This window comes from Balaenoptera physalus, assembly GCF_965194825.1.
Source record: "Balaenoptera physalus genome assembly, chromosome: 10".
Taxonomy (NCBI): Eukaryota; Metazoa; Chordata; class Mammalia; order Artiodactyla; family Balaenopteridae; genus Balaenoptera; species Balaenoptera physalus.
In genome coordinates this window covers 29,945,727-29,966,685 of record NC_138889.1, presented here as the reverse complement: position 1 = coordinate 29,966,685, position 20,959 = coordinate 29,945,727, and the positions used below count along the sequence as shown (strand labels likewise).

Sequence of the window (20,959 nt, the reverse complement as noted above, 5' to 3'; positions counted from 1 at the left end):
TAACACAACATTTTAAATCAACTATACTCCAATGAAAATTTAAAAAAAAAAATAACCCTGAATTGGGCCCCTTGGGAAAAATAGATTGGTAGGAGGGGAAGAGCAGGTGGGCGTATAAAACAGAGGGGAGTTAACATGAGGCCAACTTGGCTCTGGTTAAAAACTAACCAAGGAGTGGAGTAGAAAGTAAACAGTGACAGTGCATCTGTTGGCCTCCAGCTGTTTTCCTTTTCAGCTATAAATAAGATAGGTTGTTTCTGGTACTGGGCAGCTTGCAAGGTGTCAATATTGCACAAATTAACCCCAACCTCTCAGGAATAAAATTTGCACCTGCATGAAAGTGTGGTTATGGGACATGAATAAGAATGGAAATGAGAACCCTACCATAGCTCCCTAGTTCACAAATATTGTTTGAAATAACTGTAATTCTCACAGTGAATGTCTCTGACTGAAGTTCTGTTGAAACATTTCTGGGATTATCTAAACATTTCATTAAATTGAATTGTTTTATTAATTAAACATGTAATACTCATACAGCAACTTTTAAAATACTGGATATCACCAATGCTTTAATTGTGCAAAGCTGTGAAAGCTTCAGAATAAAGCTGCTTCTGCTATCTTGAAAAAAATAATAATAAAATAAAATGGTTTTCCTGTGTTTCATACACAAGTCACTCATTTACAAAGAATTATTTTAGAAGATATTAAAATACTAAAAACAATTCAATTTTTTTCTTTAATGAAAAAAGTATATGAAAATATTATGTTGTGTTGTTACCTTTGAGGACACCAATGAGGCTACAAAGCTGCTCATTAGTAACTGTCATTAGAATTTCTCTAATTAAAGAAATTTTCAGTTTCACAAAATAAGAATTTTAATTTCTAGTACAGAAATAAAGTTGTACTTTTTAAAATATCCAATTACTTTTTCCTAAAATTTCTTAGTTTCTAATTTTCTAAACATTCCTAAAAAACATTCATAGAAAAAAATTAATGTAGCAGAAGGAAAAGTCTCTTGATGTTGTTTTGTCCTTATTCTTTTTATCATAATAAAATATTGCATAGGCAGGTGAGAATTATCTAAGTATTCTGTGGTATCAGAGGTATCTAAAAACAGAGATTTTGCCTAGAAAAATCTTACCTGCTTTTCAGGACTACAAACCAATCTACTCATAGAAAATCATTCTCACCAGTTGAGGCACCTAACAGTCTATCATGAATTCTTATAAATCATCAATAAATTAAGTACATCTAAATTCTTTGAACCAAAATAATTTTCTTTCTTATGTTAAAGTATTCTTTTTAGAAATATATGTAAACTATTAGTTTGTCTCATAACATTGTCATTCTCTTTGAGGGGATTATAGCATAGTAGTTTTCTGAACAAGATATAATGAAATGATTGGTCATTTATACAGTGGGATTGAAATTAGAGGGTTTTTTTTTTTTTTTTACTTCAACCACTTAATTTTTAGTGTGGCTTATGAATTTCTTCTAATTAGGATAAATCACTTTCATAAGAAAAGCAATATTATTTTCTCAACATGTTTCCACATGGCATTATGCTAGAATAGTTAAAATTCTGTTTTTAAAAATATGATCATTCAGTAAAGTTAAATTGGTTTTCTCATATTTCCTTATATCTTCACAGATTGTGAGTGTTGGAAAGCATGTTAAAGGCTACCATTATATCATTGCAAACTTGGTAAGAACTCTTTATTTTCTATTTTTCATAAGAATTGCTCAGACATTCAAGATTATGTTAACTGTGCCTTGAAATAGTGCTCTATTATTAAACTATATTACTTACTAAGCTTTTTATAACACATAGGCTAGTACTCTTATGTGTCCACAAAAAAATTAATGGTCAATCTAAGAAAGAAATGGAAAATTTTATTTAGGCCTACCTGAGGATTATAACCCGCTAGATAGTCTTTCAGAAAGCTCTGAGGACTGTTCTGCCCATTAGAGGTCAAAGCAATGAGATTTTCTGCACAACTTAGAGGTCAAAACATAAGTTTTTGAGATAAAGGGTTATGAATCAAAGTAACATATTGACAGTTTACATAGTCCAACAGGCAATAGTGGGTCATTGTGATCCCTTACAGGACTGAGAAAGGAATGTTATCTCTTAATCTCCTAAGTAGTTACCTTGCTGGTGCCAGGAGAAAATTGCTTCTTTTTTTCTTTTTCTTTCTTTTTTTTTTTTTTTTTTTTTGTGAGTAGGCATTCCTGGGTCTTCTAAGGGGATTTAGCTAATGTATTAATGTATAATGCAGATGCACAGAAAAGGGGGAGGAGGTGGTAGCTCAAATGGTGAAAAAATTTTATGTTAAATTTTTCTTGTCTTTCCTTAAAAACAATTGTATTTCATTAATCACAGTGATCATTATATTTCTAATTCAATATATTTTGGTGCAGATAAGCTTGATATCTGCCATAGTGACCTTTAAAGCTAATTATAATGTTTGTTTTACTATGATATTACTTGGCAAATTAGATAATGGCCTTTAGTCTGTGTGAATGATAAATGTGCTACTCTATGGATGAAGATTGCCAATACTTAGGGGTATTACAAAAATGATTAAAACTGATGACCCATGCTTTTTAATTTTATGAAAAACAAGCTTGAAATGGCTATTTAAGAAAGTTTTTGTTAGAAGTAATCCAAATTATTTTAATAGTGTCAACTTTTCACATATATATAGATGTTTATTGTACAAGATACAGGCATTAGTATAAAATTCTTAAAGGTGTAAGTCAAGTCCTTTTAGATTTCTTGGCAAGGCTCAAGTATTTCTTGTTAACTTTGCAAGTGTGGGGGAAAACTGACCATACAGAGGGCCATTCTCCTTGATTTATAAGAGTACCCTGATAAATAGGGCAGTATCAGATCTGCCCTAAGGGCTTGATCTCAAAAGTGGTTTATCCTAGAGAAGTTAAGACTGTGTTCTCCTTTTTCTCTTTTCCCACCACATATTTCTTTGGTGAGGATCTTGCGCTCAAAGCAGGGAAAGAACAAAAGGCTGCAAAACAGATTCATATTCATCCACTCTTTTCATGTGGCAAGTGGGCCATCACACTTTGAGACAGGAATTTTAAGTCTTTAATGAACTAGGTTTCACTATAGAGTTGAGATACTAAAATGCAGTATAAACTGTAAAGTCTTATTGTGTTGTGTTTCTTGCATAAAGTATAATTTTGTTACTTAATATTATCATGAAAATACTGAGAAATTTTTACTTGTTTTTTCCATTGCTTTTAGTAGGCCTGTAGTCTGGATGTTTTAACATATTTTATAAAAATATAAATCTTAAAGCAAATATATCCTGATATTAATCACCATAAGAGAAAAAGAGAGACATTTATTGATGTGACTTATAATGTCACAATGGCATTATGCAAGGAGACTCTAGCAAATAGAAGGTTTTAATACCATCTATTCTTTCCAAACAATGGAATTCAGAAGGAAAAAAAAAAAGACAATATGTTACAGATTATCATGCCAGAACGGAATTGCTGGCATTGACATACCAATACAAAATTAAAAGAATTAATAGTTATAATATCCTAATGGCTATAACAGCCTGTATTAGACAGCCTTAGTAGATGGCATCACATTCAAGTTATCTACATAATGACTAAGTAACAACGTATGAAGTAGAAAAGACTGATTTAGTTGGAGGGATTACGATGGAGACAAGGGAAGCTCTTGAACTCCCTTCCTCCCACAGACACACATACAGAGCAATTCCTCTGAGAAAAATCCAGAAACTAGCTGAGCAACTCCTACACATCGGGCAGCTGAGAAAACACCCACACAGAAATGGGTTGGCAAGGGTGAGACACACTCTTTCCATAAACACTACTCCCAGCATAGTGCTATACAATCAGAAGGGAATCCCCAACTCTCAGCTTCTACATGAAGAGCAAAGGATTTGGACCACATGTTTAGCACCTCAGTTTTTAAGGCTGCCACTCAAGAGAGAGCCCCTCAAGAACACCTAGGTCCAAACGCCAATGGGGCATGCATCCACATGACCACAATGGTGTGAAACTAGAAATTAATTACAAGAAAAAAACTGGAAAATCTACAAATATGTGGAGATTAGCCAAATGCTCCTGACAACCATTGGGTCAAAGAAGAAATCAAGAGTGAAATAAAAAAGTACCTTGAGACAAATGCAATTGGAAATGGAAACATACCATACCAGAACATATGGAATACACGTAAAGCAGTTCTAAAAGGGAAGTTTATAGAAATAGATGCCAACATTAAATCAAAATAGAGAAATCAAATAAAGAACTTTATACCTCAAGGAACTAGAAAAATGAGAACAAACTAAGTTCAAATTTAGGTGAAGGAAGGAAATAACAAAGATCAAAGTGGCAATAAATGAAATAGAGACTAAAAGGACAATAGAAAATATCAATGAAGGTAGTTTTTGGAAAAGATAAACAAAATTGACAAATCTTTAACTAGACAAAGGAAAAAGAAAACTTTTAAAAATCATAAAGGTAAGAAGATCAATTGCAACTAATACCACACAAATACTAAAGATCATAAGAAACTACAATGAACAATAATGCCCACAAATTATATACCCTAGAAGAAATGAATAAATACCTAGAAACATAAAACATATCAAGCATGAATTATAATTAAAAGGAAAATCTGAACTAACCAATAACAAGAGAGGAGTTTGAATCAGTAACCAAATCACTCCCTCACAAAAAAGTCCAGGACCATATGGCTTCATGGATAATTTCTACCAAACATTTAAACAAGAATAATTACCAAATCTTTTTAAATTATTCCAATAAATAGAAGTAGAGAGAACACTTCCAAATTAATTTTCAAGGCCAACATTACACTGATACCAAAGCCAGACAACGACACTGCAAAAAAAGTAAATTTCAGACTGATTGTTGAACATAAATGCAAAAATCCTCTACAAAATATTAACAAACCAAATTAAACAGTACATTAAAAGGATCGAATGAAGATCATATCAAGATCAAGAGGGATTTGCCCAGAGATGCAAGGATGGTTTGATATTGGCGAATTGACCAATGTGATGCACCACATTACGAAAAGAATAAAAATCATATGATCATCTCAATAGAGGCAGAAAAAGCTTTGACATAATTCACATCATCTCATGATAAAAAAATCTCAAGAACCTGAGTATAGAAGGAACATACTGCACTATAACAAAGGCCATGTATGACAAGCCCACATCTAACATCATACCTAATGTTGAAAAGCTGGAAGCTTTTCCTTTAAGATGAGGATGTCTTCTCTCACCACTATTTTTCCTTCTTTCTTTCTTCCTTCCTTTCTTTCTTCCTTCCTTTCTTTCTTTCTTTCTTTCTTTCTTTCTTTCTTTCTTTCTTTCTTTCTTTCTTTCTTTCTTTCTTTCTTTCTTTCTTTCTTCTCTCTTTCTTTCTTTCTTTCTTTCTCTCTACAAATGACCAATTTCGTTCCTTTTTCTGGCTGAGCAATATTCCATTGTATATATGTACCATATCTTCTTTATCCATTCATCTGTCAATGTGCATTTAGGTTGCTTCCATGTCCTGGCTATTGTAAATAGTGCTGCAATGAACATTGGAGTATGTGTGTCTTTTTGAATTATGGTTTTCTCTGGGTATATGCCCAGTAGTGGGATTGCTGGGTCATATAGTAATTCTACTTTTAGTTTTTTAAGGAACCTCCATACAGTTCTCCATAGTGGCTGTATCAATTTACATTCCCACCAACAGTGCAAGGGGGTTCCCTTTTCTCCACACACTCTCCAGAATTTGATGTTTGTAGATTTTCTGATGATGCCCATTCTAACCAGTGTGAGGTGATACCTCAGTGTAGTTTTGATATGCATTACTATAATAATTAGTGATGTTCAGCAGCTTTTCATGTGCCTCTTAGCCATCTATGTGTCTTCTTTGGAGAAATGTCTATTTAGGTCTTCTGCCCATTTTTGGATTGGGTTGTTTGTTTTTTTAATATTAAGCTGCACGAGCTGTTTATATGTTTTAGAGATTAATCCTTTGTCCATTGATTCATTGGCAAATATTTCTCCCATTCTGAGGGCAGTCTTTTCATTTTGTTTGTACTTTCCTTTGTTGTCCAAAAGCTTTTAAGTTTCATTAGGTCCCATTTGTTTATTTTTGTTTTCATTTCCATTATTCTAGGAAATGGATCAAAAAAGATCTTGCTGTGATTTATGTCAAAGAGTGTTCTTCCTAAGTTTTCCTCTAAGAGTTTTATAGTGTCTGGTCTTACATTTAAGTCTCTAATCAATTTTGAGTTTATTTTTGTGTATGGTGTTAGGGAGTATTCTAATTTCATTCTTTTATATGTAGCTGTCCAGTTTTCCCAGCAGCACTTATTGAAGACACTGTCTTTTCTCCATTGTATATCCTTACCTCCTTTATCAAAGATAAGGTGACCATAGGTGCGTGGGTTTATCTCTGGGCTTTCTATCTTGTTCCATTGATCTATATTTCTGTTTTTGTGCCAGTATCATACTGTCTTGATTACTGTAGCTTTGTAGTATAGTCTGAAGTCAGGGAGTCTGATTCCTCTGGCTCCTTTTTTTTCCATCAAGACCACTTAGGCTATTCGGGGTCTTTTGTACCTCCATACAAATTTTAAGATTTTTGTTCTAGTTCTGTAAAAAATGCCATTGGTAATTTGACAAGGATTGCATTGAATCTGTAGATTGCTTTGGGTAGTAAAGTCATGTTCACAGTATTGATTCTTCCAATCCAAGAACATGATATATCTCTCCATCTGTTTGTATCATCTTTAATTTCTTTCATCCGTATCTTATAGTTTTCTGCATACAGGTCTTTTGTCTCCCTAGGTAAGTTTATTCCTAGGTATTTTATTCTTTTTGTTGCAGTGGTAAATGGGAGTGTTTCTTTAATTTTTCTTTCAGATTTTTCATCATTAGTGGATAGGAATGCAAGAGATTTCTGTGCTTTAATTTTGTATCCTGCAACATTACCAAATTCATTGATTAGCTCTAGTAACTTTCTGGTGACATCTTTAGGATTCTTTATGTATAGTATCATGTAATCTGAAAACAGTGGCAGTTCTACTTCTTCTTTTCCAATTTGTATTCTTTTTAATTCTTTTTCTTCTCTGATTGCCATGGCTAGGACTTCCAGAACTATGTTGAATAATAGTGGTGAGAGTGGACATCCCTGTCTCATTCCTGATCTTAGAGAAAATGCTTTCAGTTTTTCACCATTGAGAATGATGTTTGCTGTGGGTTTGTCATTTATGGCCTTTATTATGTTGAGGTAGGTTCCCCCTATGCCCACTTTCTGGAGTTTTTATCATAAATGGGTGTTAAATTTTGTCAAAAGCTTTTTCTGTATCTATTGAGATGATCATATGGTTTTTCTTCTTCAGTTTGTTAATATGGTGTATCACATTGATTGATTTGCATATATTGAAGAATCCTTGCATCCCTGGGATAAATCCCACTTGATCACGGTGTATGATCCTTGTAATATGTTTTTGGATTCTGTTTGCTAGCATTTGTTGAGGATGTTTGCATCTATATTCATCAGTGATATTGGTCTGTAATTTTCTTTTTTTGTAGTATCTTTGTCTGGTTTTGGTATCATGGTGATGGTGGCCTCATAGAATGAGTTTGGGAGTGCTCCTTCCTCTGCAATGTTTTGGGAGACTTTGAGAAGGATGGGTGTTAGCTCTTCTCTAAATGTTTGATAGAATTCACCTGTGAAGCCATCTGGTCCTGACTTTTGTTTGTTGGAAGATATTTAATCACAGTTTCAATTTCATTACTTGTGATTGCTCTGTTCATATTTTCTGTTCCTTCCTGGTTCAGTCTGGGAAGCTTATTCCTTTCTAAGAATGTGTCCATTTCTTCCAGATTGTCCATTTTATTGGCATTCAGTTGCTTGTAGTAGTCTCTGAGGATGCTTTGTATTTCTGCAGTGTCTGTTGTAACTTCTCCTTTTTCCTTTCTAATCTTATTGTTTTGAGTCCTCTCCCTCTTTTTCTTGATGAGTCTGGCTAATGATTTATCAATTTTGTTTTTCTTCTCAAAATACCAGCTTTTAGTTTTATTGATCTTTGCTATTGTTTTCTTTGTTTCTATTTCATTTATTTCTGCTCTGATTTTATGATTTCTTTCCTTCTACTAACTTTGGGTTTTGTTTGTTCTTCTTTCTCTAGTTCCTTTCGGTGTAAGGTTAGATTGTTTATTTGAGATGTTTGTTGTTTCTTGAAGTAGGATTGTATTGCTATAAACTTCCCTCTGAGAACTGCTTTTGCTGCACGCAATAGGTTGTGGATTGTCGTGTTTTCATTGTCATTTGTCTCTAGGTGTGTTTTCGTTTCCTCTTTGATTTCCTCAGTGATCTCTTGGTTATTTAGTAACATATTCTTTAGCCTCCATGTGTTTGCGTTTTTTACTTGTTTTTCCCTGTAAGTGATTTCTAACCACACAGCACTGTGGTCAGAAAAGATGCTTGATATGATTTCCATTTTCTTAAATTTACCGAGTCTTGATTTGTGAACCAAGATGTGATCTATCCTGGAGAATGTTCCGTGCGCACTTGAGAAGAACAGGTAATCTGCTGTTTTTGGATGGAATGTCCTGTAAATATCAATTAAATCTCTCTGGTCTATTGTGTCATTTAACGCTTGTGTTTCTTTATTAATTTTCTGTTTGGATGATCTGTCCATTGGTGCAAGTGAGGTGTTAAAGTCCCCCACTATTATTGTGTCACTGTCGATTTCCTCTTTTATAGCTGTTAACATTTGCCTTATGTATTGAGGTGCTCCTATGGTGGGTGGATATATGTTTATAATTGTTATATCTTCTTTTTGGATTGATCCCTTGATCATTATGTAGTGTCCTTCCTTGTCTCTTGTAACATTCTTTATTTTTAAGTCTATTTACCTGATATGAATATTACTACTCCAGCTTTCTTTTGATTTCCATTTGCATGGAATATCTTTTTCCATCCCCACACTTTCAGTCTGTATGTGTCCCTAGGTCTGAAGTGGGTTGCTTGTAGACAGCATATATATGGGTCTGGTTTTTGTATCCATTCAGCGAGCCTGTGTCTTTTGATTGGAGCTTTTAATCCATTCACGTTTAAGGTATTTATCAATATGTATGTTCGTATTACCATTTTCTTATTTATTTTGAGTTGTTTTTGTAGGTTCTTTTCTTCTCTTGTATTTCCCACTTAGAGAAGTTCCTTTAGCATTCATTTTAGGGCTGGTTTGGTGGTGTTGAATTCTCTTAGCTTTTGCTTGTCTGTAAAGCTTTTGATTTCTCCATCAAATCTGAATGAGATCCTTGCTGGGTAGAGTAATCTTGGTTGTAGGTTCTTCCCTTTCATCACTTTAAATATGTCATGCCACTTCCTCCTGGTTTGTAGAGTTTCTGCTGAGAAATCAGCTGTTAGCCTTATGGGAGTTCCACTTTATGTTATTTGTCATTTTTCCCTTGCTGCTTTTAATAATATTTCTTTGTCTTTAATTTTTGCCAATTTGATTACTATGTGTCTTGGTGTGTTTCTCCTTGGGTTTATCCTGTATGGGACTCTCTGCACTTCCTAGACTTGGGTGCCTATTTCCTTTCCCAAGTTAGGGAAGTTTTCAACTATAATCTATTCAAATATTTTCTCGGGTCCTTTCTCTCTCTCTTCTCCTTCTGGGACCCCTATAATGCGAATGATGTTGCATTTAATGTTGTCCCAGAGGTCTCTTAGGTTGTCTTCATTTCTTTTCATTCTTTTTTCTTTATTCTGTTCCACAACAGTGAATTCCACCATTCTGTCTTCCAGGTCACTTATCCGTTCTTCTGCCTCAATTATTCTGCTACTGATTCCTTCTAGTGTATTTTTTCATTTCAGTTATTGTATTGTTCATCTCTGTTTGTTTGTTCTTTAATTCTTCTAGGTGTTTGTTAGACATTTCTTGCATCTTCTCAACCTTTGCCTCTATTCTTTTTCTGAGGTCCTGGATCATCTTCACTATCATTATTCTGAATTCTTTTTCTGGAAGGTTGCCTATCTCCACTTCCTTTAGTTGTTTTTCTGGGGTTTTATCTTGTTCCTTCATCTGGTACATAGCCCTCTGCCTTTTCATCTTTTCTATCTTTCTGTGAATGTGGTTTTTGTTCCACAGGCTGCAGGATTGTAGTTCTTGTTTCTGCTGTCTGCCCTCTGGTGGGTGAGGCTATCTAAGAGCCTTGTGCAAGTTTCCTGATGGGAGGGACTGGTGGTGGGTAGAGCTGTCTGTTGTTCTGGTGGGCAGAGCTCAGTAAAACCTTAATCTGCTTGTCTGCTGATGGGTGGGTCTGGGTTCCCTCCCTGTTGGTTTGTTTGGCCTGAGGCGACCCAACAATGGAGCCAACCCAGGCTCTTTGGTGGGGCTAATGGTGGACTCTGGGAGGGCTCATGCCAAGGAGTACTTCCAGAACTTCTGTTGCCAGTGTCCCTGTCCCCACAGTGAGACACAGACACCCCCTGCCTCTGCAGGAGACCCCCCAACACTAGCAGGCAGGTCTGGTTCTGTCTCCTATGGGGTCACTGCTCCTTCCCCTGGTCCCAATACTCACACCATCCTGTGTTTGCCCTCAGGAACAGAGTCTCTGTTTCCCCCTGTCTAGTCAAGGTCCTGCAATCAAATCCCACCAACCTTCAAAATCTGACAGTCTAGGAATTCCTCCTCCCATTGCCAGACCCCCAAGCTGGGAAACCTGACGTTGGGCTCAGCACCTTCACTCCAGTGGGTAACTCCTGTGGTATAAGTGTTCTCCAGTTTGTGAGGCACCCACCCAGCAGTTATGGGATTTGATTTTATTGTGATTGCACCCCTCCTACCATCTCACTGTGGCCTCCCCTTTGTCTTTGGATGTTGGGTATCCTTTATGGTGAGTTCCAGTGTCCTCCTGTCAATGACTGCTCAGCAGTTAGTTGTGATTCTGGTGCTCTCGCAAGAGGGAGTGAGCGCACGTCCTTCTACTCTGCCATCTTGATTCAATCTCTCACCACTATTTTTCAATATAGTACTGAAATCCTAGACAGAGCAATGAGCCAAAAAATAAATAAATAAAAGGAATTCAAATTAGAAAGGAAGAAGTAAAATTGTCTGTACATAGATGACATTATAGTATTGATAGAAAAATTCACCAAAAAAGATTCCAACAAAAAATTTTAGAATAAATGACTTCAGTCAATTTGCAGGATACGAAATTAATATAGAAAACTCTGTTGTGTTTCTATACAATAACAGCAAACTCTCAGAAAGAAAAATTAAGAACAGCTGGAGGCATTACATTTCCTGATTTCACACTCTATTACAAAGCTACAGTAATCAAATCAATATTGTATTGGAATAAAAACAGACACATAGATAAATGGAACAGAATATAGAGCTCAGGAATAAACCCTAGCATAATGGTCACTTAACTTTCAACAAAGGAGTGAAGAATATACAATGAGGAAAGGTTAGTCTCTTCAATAAATAATGTTGAGAAAACTGAATATTCACATGCAAAAGAATGAAAATGGACCTTTATACTATATAAAATGGATTATTGAAAATAAGATCTGAAACTGTAAAACTCCTAGAAGAAAAGCTAGGGGGTAATCCCCTTGACATTGGTCCTGGCAATGAGTTTTTGGATCTGATACCTAAAGCACAAGCAAAAAAAAAAAAAAAGAAAACGAAATAAGTGGGACTACATCAAATGAAAAAGCTTCTGCACAGCAAAGGAAACCATCAACAAAATAAAAAGACAATCTACTGAATGGGAGAAAATATTTACAAACCACATATCAAATAAAGGGTTAATATTGAAAATATACTATGAATTCCTACAACTGAATAGCAAAAAGCAAGTAATTTAAAAATGGGCAAATGACCTAAGACATTTTTCCAAACAAGACAAATTATCAACAGTATATGAAAAGATGCTCAACATCATTAATCATCACAGAAATGCAAATCAAAACCCCAATGAGATACCACCTCAAACCTCAAACTCGTTAGGGTGGCTATTATCTAAATGGATAAATGGATAAATACGTTATATATATATTAAAAAAAATGGTATAACATGGTCATTATACTTCATAATATTGTATTATTGAAATTTGCTAAGAGAGTAGAACTTTTGTTCTCATCAAAAAAAAATGTGAAGTGTTTGGTGTGTTAATTAAATCGATGGTGGGTATCTTTCACAGTGTATACACATATCAAATCATCAATTGTACAGTTAGAATATATTGCAATTTTATTTGTCATGTATCCCTCAATACAGTTGAAAAAATACTGATTTAATGAGAATAGTAAGAACTAATTCTTAAAATAAAAATTCTTACTGGTTACTGAAGGTTACAAATATTCCAGAAAGTTTCAAATATTCTCTAGTCATAAAGTTGAAAATCAAAATAGAATGTATGAAGTCCAATTCATATTTAACAAAAAGAGAAGAATGAAGCAAGGCAAACATCAATATGGGATGTTTAAAATTATATCATGAATTTACAAGCATATTATTTTTATAATTGAAGTATAGTTCATTTTCAATATTGTTTGAAATATTGTTAATATTGTTAATTTCAGGTGTACACCATAGTGATTTAGGTGCGGGGTTTTTTGGAAATATATTCCATTATAGGTTATTATGAATTATTGAATGTAATTCCCTGTGCTATACAGTAAATACTTGTTGCTTATCTATTTTATATATAGTAGTTTTGTATCCATTAATCCCATACTCCTAATTTGTTTCTTCCCCGTCCCTCTACACTTTGGTAAACATAAGTTTCTTTTCTATGTCTGTGAGTCCATTTCTGTTTTCTATATAGATTCATTTGTATTCTTTTTTAGATTCCTCATATAAGTGATATCATATAGTATATGTCTTTTTGCTGTCTGACTTACTTCACTAAGCATAATATTCTCTAGGTCCATCCATGTTGCTGCAAATGGCATTATATCATTCTTTTTATGGCTGAGTAATATTACATTGTTTATATATATATATTCCATATATTTTAAGCCAGTTGTCTGTTGATGGTCACATGGGTTGTTTCCATGTCTTGACTATTGGAAATAGTGCTGCTATGAACATTGGGCTGCATGTATCTTCTTGAATTAGAGTTGTTTGTTTGTTTGTTTGTTTGTTTGTTTCTGGATATGTGCCCAGGAGAGGAATTTCTATATCTTATGGTAGATCTATTTTTAGTTTTTCAAGGAATATTTATTCTGTTTTCCATAGTGGCTGCACCAATTTACATCCCTACAAATAGTGTCCAAACTCTTTCCAGCAATTATTATTTGTAGATTTTTTGATGATAGCCTCATGTGAGATGATACCTCAATGAGATTTTGATTTGCATCTTTCTAATAATTAGTGATGTTGAGCATGTTTTCATGTGCCTATTGGTCATCTGTATGTCTTCTTTGGAAAAAATGTCTATTTACGTCTTCTGTCCAATTTTTGATTGGGTTGTTTATTTTTCAGATATTAAACTGTGGGTATAAACTGTGGGTATATTCTGTATATTAACCTCTTGTCAGTTGCATCATTTGAAAATATTTTCTCCCATTCCATAGGTTGTCTTTTCATTTTGCTTATGGTTTCCTTTGCTTCACAAAAGCTTTTAAGTTTGATTAGGTCTAATTTGTTTATTTTTGCTTTTATATGTTTTTCCTTTGGGAGACTGATCAAGGAAAATATTACTATGATTTATGTCAAAGACTGTTTTGCCTGTGTTCTCTTCTAGGAGTTTGTAGTGTCCTGTCTTACATTTAGGTCTTTAAACCATTTTGAGTTTATTTTTGTATATGGTGTGAGAGAGTGTTCAAATTTCATTGAATTACATGTAGCTATTCAGTTTTCCCAACAGCACTTGATGAAGAGACTGTCTTTTCTCCATTGTATATTCTTCCCTTCTTTGTCATAGATTAATTGACAGTAGATGCATAGGTTTATATCCGGGCTCTATATTCTGTTCTATTAATTTATATGTCTGTCTTTGTGCCAATACCACACTATTTTGTTTACTGGAACTTTGCACTATAGTCTGAAGTGTGGAAGGATTGTACTTCCAGCTTTAATCATTTTCCTCAGGATTGCTTTGGCAACTCTGGGTCTTTTGTGGTTCCATATAAACATCTTTATTGGAGTATAATTGCTTTACAATGTTGTGTTAATTTCTGCTGTATAACAAAGTTAATCAGCTATACGTGTACATATATCCCCATATACCCTCCCTCTTGTGCCTCCCTCCCACCCTCCCTATCCCACCTCTCTAGGTGGTCACAAAGCAGTGAGCTGATCTCCCTGTGCTATGCAGCTGCTTCCCACTAGCATTTTTACATTTGGTAGTGTATATATATCAATGCTACCATTTCACTTCGTCCCAGCTTACCCTTCCCCCTCCCTGTGTCCTCAAGTCCATTCTCTATGTCTGTGTCTTTATCCCTGTCCTGCCCCTAGGTTCTTCAGAGCCTTTTTTTGTTTTTTGTTTTTTATATTCCATATATATGTGTTAACATATGGTATTTGTTTTTCTCTTTCTGACTTACTTCACTCTGTATGACAGACTAGGTCCATCCACCTCACTACAAATAACTCAATTTCATTTCTTTTTATGGCTGAGTAATATTCCATTGTATATATGTGCCACATCTCTTTATCCATTCATCTGTTGATGGACATTTTGGTTGCTTCCATGTCCTGGCTACTGTAAATAGTGCTGCAATGAACATTGTGGTGCATGTCTCTTTTTGAATTATGGTTTTCTCAGGGTATATGCCCAGTAGTGGGAACGCTGGGTCATATTGTAGTTCTATTTTTAGTTTTTTAAGGAAATTCCATACTGTTCTCTATAGTGGCTGTATCAATTTACATTCCCACCAACAGTGAAATATGGTTCCTTTTTCTCCACATCCACTCGAACACTTATTGTTTGTAGATTTTTTGATGATGGCCATTCTGACTGGTGTGACGTGAAACCACATTGTGGCTTTGATTTGCACTTCTCTAATGACTAGTGATGTTGAGCATCATTTCATATGTTTGTTGGCAATCTCTATATCTTCTTTGGAAATATCTATTTAGGTCTTCCCCCTATTTTTGGATTGGGTTGTTTGTTTTCTTGATATTGAGCTGCATGAACTTCTGTGTATTTTGGAGATTACTACTTAGTCAGTTGCTTCTTTTGCAAATATTTTCTCCCATCCTGAGGGTTGTCTTTTCATCTTGTTTATGATTTCCATTGCTGTGCAAAAGCTTTTAAGTTTCACTAGGTCCCATTTGTTTATTTTTGTTTTTATTTCCTTTTCTCTAGGAGGTGGGTCAAAAAAGGATCTTGCTGTGATTTATGACATAAAGTGTTCTGCCTATGTTTTCCTCTCAGAGTTTTATAGTGTCTAGCCTTACATTTAGGTAATTAATCCCTGTTGAGTTTATTTTTGTCTGTGGTGTTAGGGAGTGTTCTAATTTCATTCTTTTACATATAGCTGTCCTGTTTTCCCAGCACCACTTATTGAAGAGGCTGTCTTTTCTCTATTGTATGTTCTTGCCTTTTTGTCATAAATTAGGTGACCATATATACGTGGGTCTATCTCTGGGCTTTCTACCCTGTTCTATTGATCTATGTTTCTGTTTTTGTGCAGTACCATACTGTCTTGATTTGTGTAGATTTGTAGTATAGTCTGAAGTCAGGGAGACTGATTCCTCCAGCTCCGTTTTTCTTTCTCAAGATTGCTTTGGCTATTTGGTGTCTTTTGTGTTTCCATACAAATTGTGAAATTTTTTGTACTAGCTCTGTGAAAAATGCCAGTGGTAGTTTGATAGGGATTGCATTGAATCTGTAGATTGCTTTGGGTAGTATATTCATTTTCACAATGTTGATTCTTCCCATCCAAGAACATGGTATATGTCTCCATCTGTTTGGATCAACTTTAATTTCTTTCATCTGTGTCTTATAGTTTTCTGCATACAGGTCATTTTTCTCCTTAGGTACGTTTATTCCTAGGTATTTTATTCTTAATGTTGCAATGGTAAATAGGAGTATTTCCTTAACATCTCTATCATATTTTTCATCATTAGTGTATAGGAATGCAAGAGATTTCTGTGCATTAATTTTGTAACCTGCTACTTTATGAAATTCATTGATTAGCTCTACCAGTTTTCTGGTAGCATCTTTAGGATTCTCTATGTATAGTATCATGTCATCTGCAAGCAGTGACAGTTTTATTTCTTCTTTTCCAATTTGGATTCCTTTTATTTCTATATTCTCTAATTGCTGTGGCTAAAACTTCCAAAGCTATGTTGAATAATAGTGGTGCGAGTGGGCAACCTTGTCTATTTCCTGATCTTAGTGGAAATGGTTTCAGTTTTTCACCTTTGAGAATGATGTGGGCTGTGGGTTTGTCATATATGGACTTTATTATGTTGAGGTAAGTTCGCTCTATGCCTACTTTCTGAATGGCTTTTATCATAAATGGGTGTTGAATTTTGTCAAAAGTTTTTTCTGCATTATTGGGATTATCATATGGATTTTATCTTTAATTTGTTAATATGGTTTATCACATTGATTGATTTATGTATATTGAAGAATGCTTGCATTCCTGTGATAAACCACACTTGATCATGGTATATGATCCTTTTCATGTGTTGTTGGATTCTGTTTGCTAGTATTTTGTTGAGGATTATTGCATCTATATTCATTAGTAATATTGGCTTGTAGTTTTCGTTTTTTGTGACATCTTTGTCTGGTTTTGGTATCAGGGTGATGTTGGCCTCGTAGAACGAGTTTGGGAGAGTTCCTTCCTCTGCAATATTTTGGAAGAGTTTGAGAAGGATAGGTATTAGCTTTTCTCTAAATGTTTAATAGAATTCACCTATGAAGCCATCTGGTCCTGGGCTTTTGTTTGTTGGAAGATATTTAGTCACAGTTTCAATTTCAGTGCTTGTGATTGCTCTGTTTTTATATTCTATTTCTTCCTGGTTCAGTCTCAGAAGGTTGTGCATTTCTAAGAATTTGTTGATTTCTTCCAGGTTGTCCATTTTATTGGCATAGAGTTGCTTGTAGTAATCTCTCATGATCCTTTGTATTTCTGCAGTGTCAGTTGTTACTTATCCTTTTTCATTTCTAATTCTGCTGATTTGAGTCGTCTCCCTTTTTTTTTTTTTTGATGAGTCTGGCTAATAGTTTATCAGTTTTGTTTATCTTCTCAAAGAACCAGTTTTTAGTTTTATTGATCTTTCCTATCATTTCCTTCATTTCTTTTTCATTTATTTCCTATCTGATCTTTATGATTTCTTTCCTTCTGCTAACCTTGGGGTTTTTTTAGTCCTCTTTCTCTAATTGCTTTAGGTGTAAAATTAGGATGTTTATTTGAGATTTTTCTTATTTCCTGAGGTAGCATTTTATTGCTCTAAAGTTCTCCCTTAGAACTGCTTTTGCTACATCCCATACGTTTTGGGTTGTCGTGTTTTCATTGTCATTTGTTTCTAGGTATTTACTGATTTCCTCTTTGATTTCTTCAGTGATCTCCTGGTTATTAAGTAGCATATTGTTTATCCTCCATGTGTTTTCATTTTTCACAGTTTTTTTCCTGTAATTGATATCTTGTCTCATAGCATTGTGGTTGGAAAAGATATTTGATATGATTTCAATTTTCTTAAATTTACCAAGGCTTGATTTGTGACCCAAAATATGATGTATCCTGGATAATGTTCCATGGGCACTTGAGAAGAAACTATATGCTGTTGTTTTAGGATGGAATGTCCTATAAATATCAATTAAGTCCACCTTGTTTAATGTGTCATTGAAAGCTTGTGTTTCCTTATTTATTTTCATTGTGGATGATCTTTCCATTGGTGAAAGTGGGGTGTTAAAGTCCCCTACTATGATTGTTCTACTGTCGATTTCCCCTTTTATGTCTGTTAACATTTGCCTTATGTACTGAGGTGCTCCTATGTTAGGTGCACAAATATTTACAATTGTTATATCTTCTTCTTGCATTGATCCCTTGATCATTATGGACTGTCCTTCATTGTCTCTTGTAATAGTCTATTTTATAGTCTATTTTGTCTGATATGAGAATTGCTCCTCCAGCTTTCTTTTGATTTCCATTTGCATGGAATATCTTTTTCCATCCCATCACTTTCAGTCTGTATGTGTCCCTAGGTCTGAAGTAGGTCTCTTGTAGACAACATATGTATGGGTCTTTTTTTTTGTATCCATTCAGCTAGTCTATGTCTTTTGGGTGGAACATTTAATCCATTTACATTTAAGGTAGTTATCAATATGTATGTTCCTATTACCATATTCTTAATTGCTTTGGGTTTGTTATTGGAGGTCTTTTCCTCTCTTGTGTTTTCTGCCTAGAGAAGTTCCTTTAGCATTTGTTATAAAGCTGGTTTGGTGGTGCTGAACTCTCTCAGCTTTTGTTTGTCTGTAAAGCTTTTGATTTCTCTGTTGAATCTGAATGAGATCCTTGCTGGGTAGAGTGATCAGAGTTGTAGGTTTTTCCCTTTCATCACTTTAAATATGTCCTGCCACTCCCTTCTGGCTTGAAGAGTTTCTGATGAAAGATCAGCTGTTAAACTTATGGGGATTCCCTTGTATGTTATTTGGTTTTTTTCCTTGCTGCTTTTAATATTTTTTCTTTATATTTAATTTTTGATAGTTTGATTAATATGTGTCTTGGCATGTTTCTCCTTGGATTTATCCTTTATGGGACTCTCTGTGCTTCTAGGACTTGATTGACTGTTTCCTTTCCCATATTAGGGAAGTTTTCAACTATAATCACTTCAAATATTTTCTCAGTACCTTTCTTTTTCTCTTCTTCTCAGACCCCTATAATTCGAATGTTGGTGCTTTTAATGTTGTCCCAGAGGTCTCTGAAACTGTCCTCAATTCTTTTGTCTTTATTCTGCTCTATGGTAGTTATTTCCACTATTTTATCTTCCAAGTTACTTATCCGTTTTTCTGTCTCAGTTATTCTGCTATTGATTCCTTCTAGAGAATTTTTAATTTCATTTATTTTGTTGTTCATCATTGTTTGTTTGCTCTTTAATTCTTCTAGGTCCTTGTTAAACGTTTCATTTTCTCCATTCTATTTCCAAGATTTTGGATCGTCTTTACTATCATTACTCTGAATTCTTTTTCAGGTAGACTGCCTATTTCTTCTTCATTTGTTTGGTCTGTTGGGTTTTTACCTTGTTCCTTCATCTGCTGCTTATTCCTCTGTCTTATCATTTTGCTTAACTTACTGTGTTTGGGGTCTCCTTTTCACAGGCTGCAGGTTCGTGTTTCCCATTGTTTTTTGCGTCTGCTCCCAGTGGGTAAGGTTCGTTCAGTGGGTTGTGTAGGCTTCCTCGTGGAGGGGACTGTTGCCTCTGTTCTGATGGATGAGGCGGAATCTTGTCTTTCTGGTGGGCAGAACCCCATCCGGTGATGTGTTTCGGGGTGTCTGTGAACTAATTATAATTTTAGGCAGCGTCTTTTCTAATGGGTGGCATTGTGTTCCTGTCTTGCTAGTTCTTTGGCATGGGATGTCCAGCATTGGAGCTTGCTGGTTGTTGAGTGGAGCTAGGTCTTAGTGTTGAGATGGAGATCTCTGGGGGAGCTCTCACCAACTGATATTACATGGGGCTGGGAGGTCTCTCGTGGTCCAATGTCCTGAACTCGGCTCTCCCACCTCAGAGGCTCAGGCTTGACACCTGGTTGGAGCACCTGGACCCTGTCAGCCACACAGCACTATTTAAGTCTTCAGTTGTTCTTAGTCCAGGTGCTAGGTCTGGATGCAGGGGCACTTTCTCCTCCTAGGCACATCCAAGTGTACTGCTTGCAGGTCTAGATCAAATTCCATGTGTCTCAAGGTCGCAGAACTTGCCCTCTCTATTGGCCAGGCCTCCTGTAACTAGGGCCATTTGGAGATTCAGAGACCAGGCTGGGAAACACAGCAGAAAGGAGGTGATGGGGTCCCTCTTGCCACTGTCTGAGGTTGAGGCACAGTGAAGACTCAGCAGCGGGAGGCTGTTGGGAATGCGGTGGGCACAGGCAGCAGGCACATGTATGCTACTGAAGTAGTGCTTTTATTTTTTATTTTTTGTATATATACACAGGAGTGGAATTGCTGGATAATATTGTATTTCTATTTTAGATTTTTGAGAAAATTCCATACTGTTTTCCATAGTGGCTATACCAATTTACATTCCCACCAACAGTGTTTTAGGGTTTCCTTATTTCCACATCCTTGCCAACATTTGTCATTTGTGGTCTTTTTTACAACAGCCTTTCTGAGAGGTGTGAGGTAATATCTCCTTGTGGTTTTGATTTTCATTTCTTTGACGATTAGTGATGTTGTGCATGTTTTCATGTGCCTGTTGACCATGTCTACATCTTGTTTTAAAAATTGTCTATTCAGGTCTTCTACCCATTTTTTAAATGGTTTGTTTAGTTTTTTAGTGTTGAGTTGTATCAGCTATCTTTATATTTTGAATATTAACCCTTTCTGGTCATAACATTTGTAAGTATTTTCTCTCATTCAGAAGGTTGTCTTTTTATTTTATTGATGGTTTCCTTTGCTGTCAAAAGCTTTTAAGTTGAATTAGTCCCTATTTGTTTATTTTTGCTTTTGTTTACTTTGTTTTAGGAGACGGGCCCCCAAAATATTGCTGTGATTTATGTCATAGAGTGGTCTGCCTGTATTTTCTTTCAAGACTGGTTTTCAGTCTTACCTTTATGTCTTTAATCCATTTTGAGTTTATTTTCATATACAGTGTGAGAAAATGTTCTAGTTTCATTATTTTATACATGTAACTGTGCAGTTTTCCCCAGTACCATTATTGAAGAGACTGTCTTTTTCCCATTTTATACTCTTGCCTCCTTTGTGATAGATTAATTGACCATAAGTTTGTGGAATTAT

The 20,959-nt window shown here is 35.1% G+C and overlaps 1 protein-coding gene and 1 long non-coding RNA gene across 11 annotated transcripts in view; one reads left to right on the top strand and one right to left on the bottom strand.

Moving 5' to 3' along the window:
* The window catches only part of GRIA4 (glutamate ionotropic receptor AMPA type subunit 4), a 548,948-nt gene that overhangs the window by 408,428 nt on the left and 119,561 nt on the right, over positions 1–20,959 (top strand). For all 10 annotated transcript variants that reach the window (XR_014250098.1, XM_082409903.1, XM_082409907.1 and 7 more), the window contains one exon: positions 1,652–1,705. Coding sequence is in view for 9 of the 10 variants with exons in the window: in XM_082409903.1 (XP_082266029.1) it covers positions 1,652–1,705 (54 nt within the window). In the remaining variant the exon portion in view is untranslated. The remainder of the gene's footprint in view (positions 1–1,651; positions 1,706–20,959) is intronic.
* LOC309636725 overlaps positions 1–20,959 on the bottom strand; it is a 332,310-nt gene that overhangs the window by 288,143 nt on the left and 23,208 nt on the right. Inside the window, exon 1 of the long non-coding RNA XR_014250179.1 lies at positions 14,568–20,959. This exon is cut by the window's right edge and continues 23,208 nt beyond it. This is a non-coding gene — a long non-coding RNA (uncharacterized lncRNA). The remainder of the gene's footprint in view (positions 1–14,567) is intronic.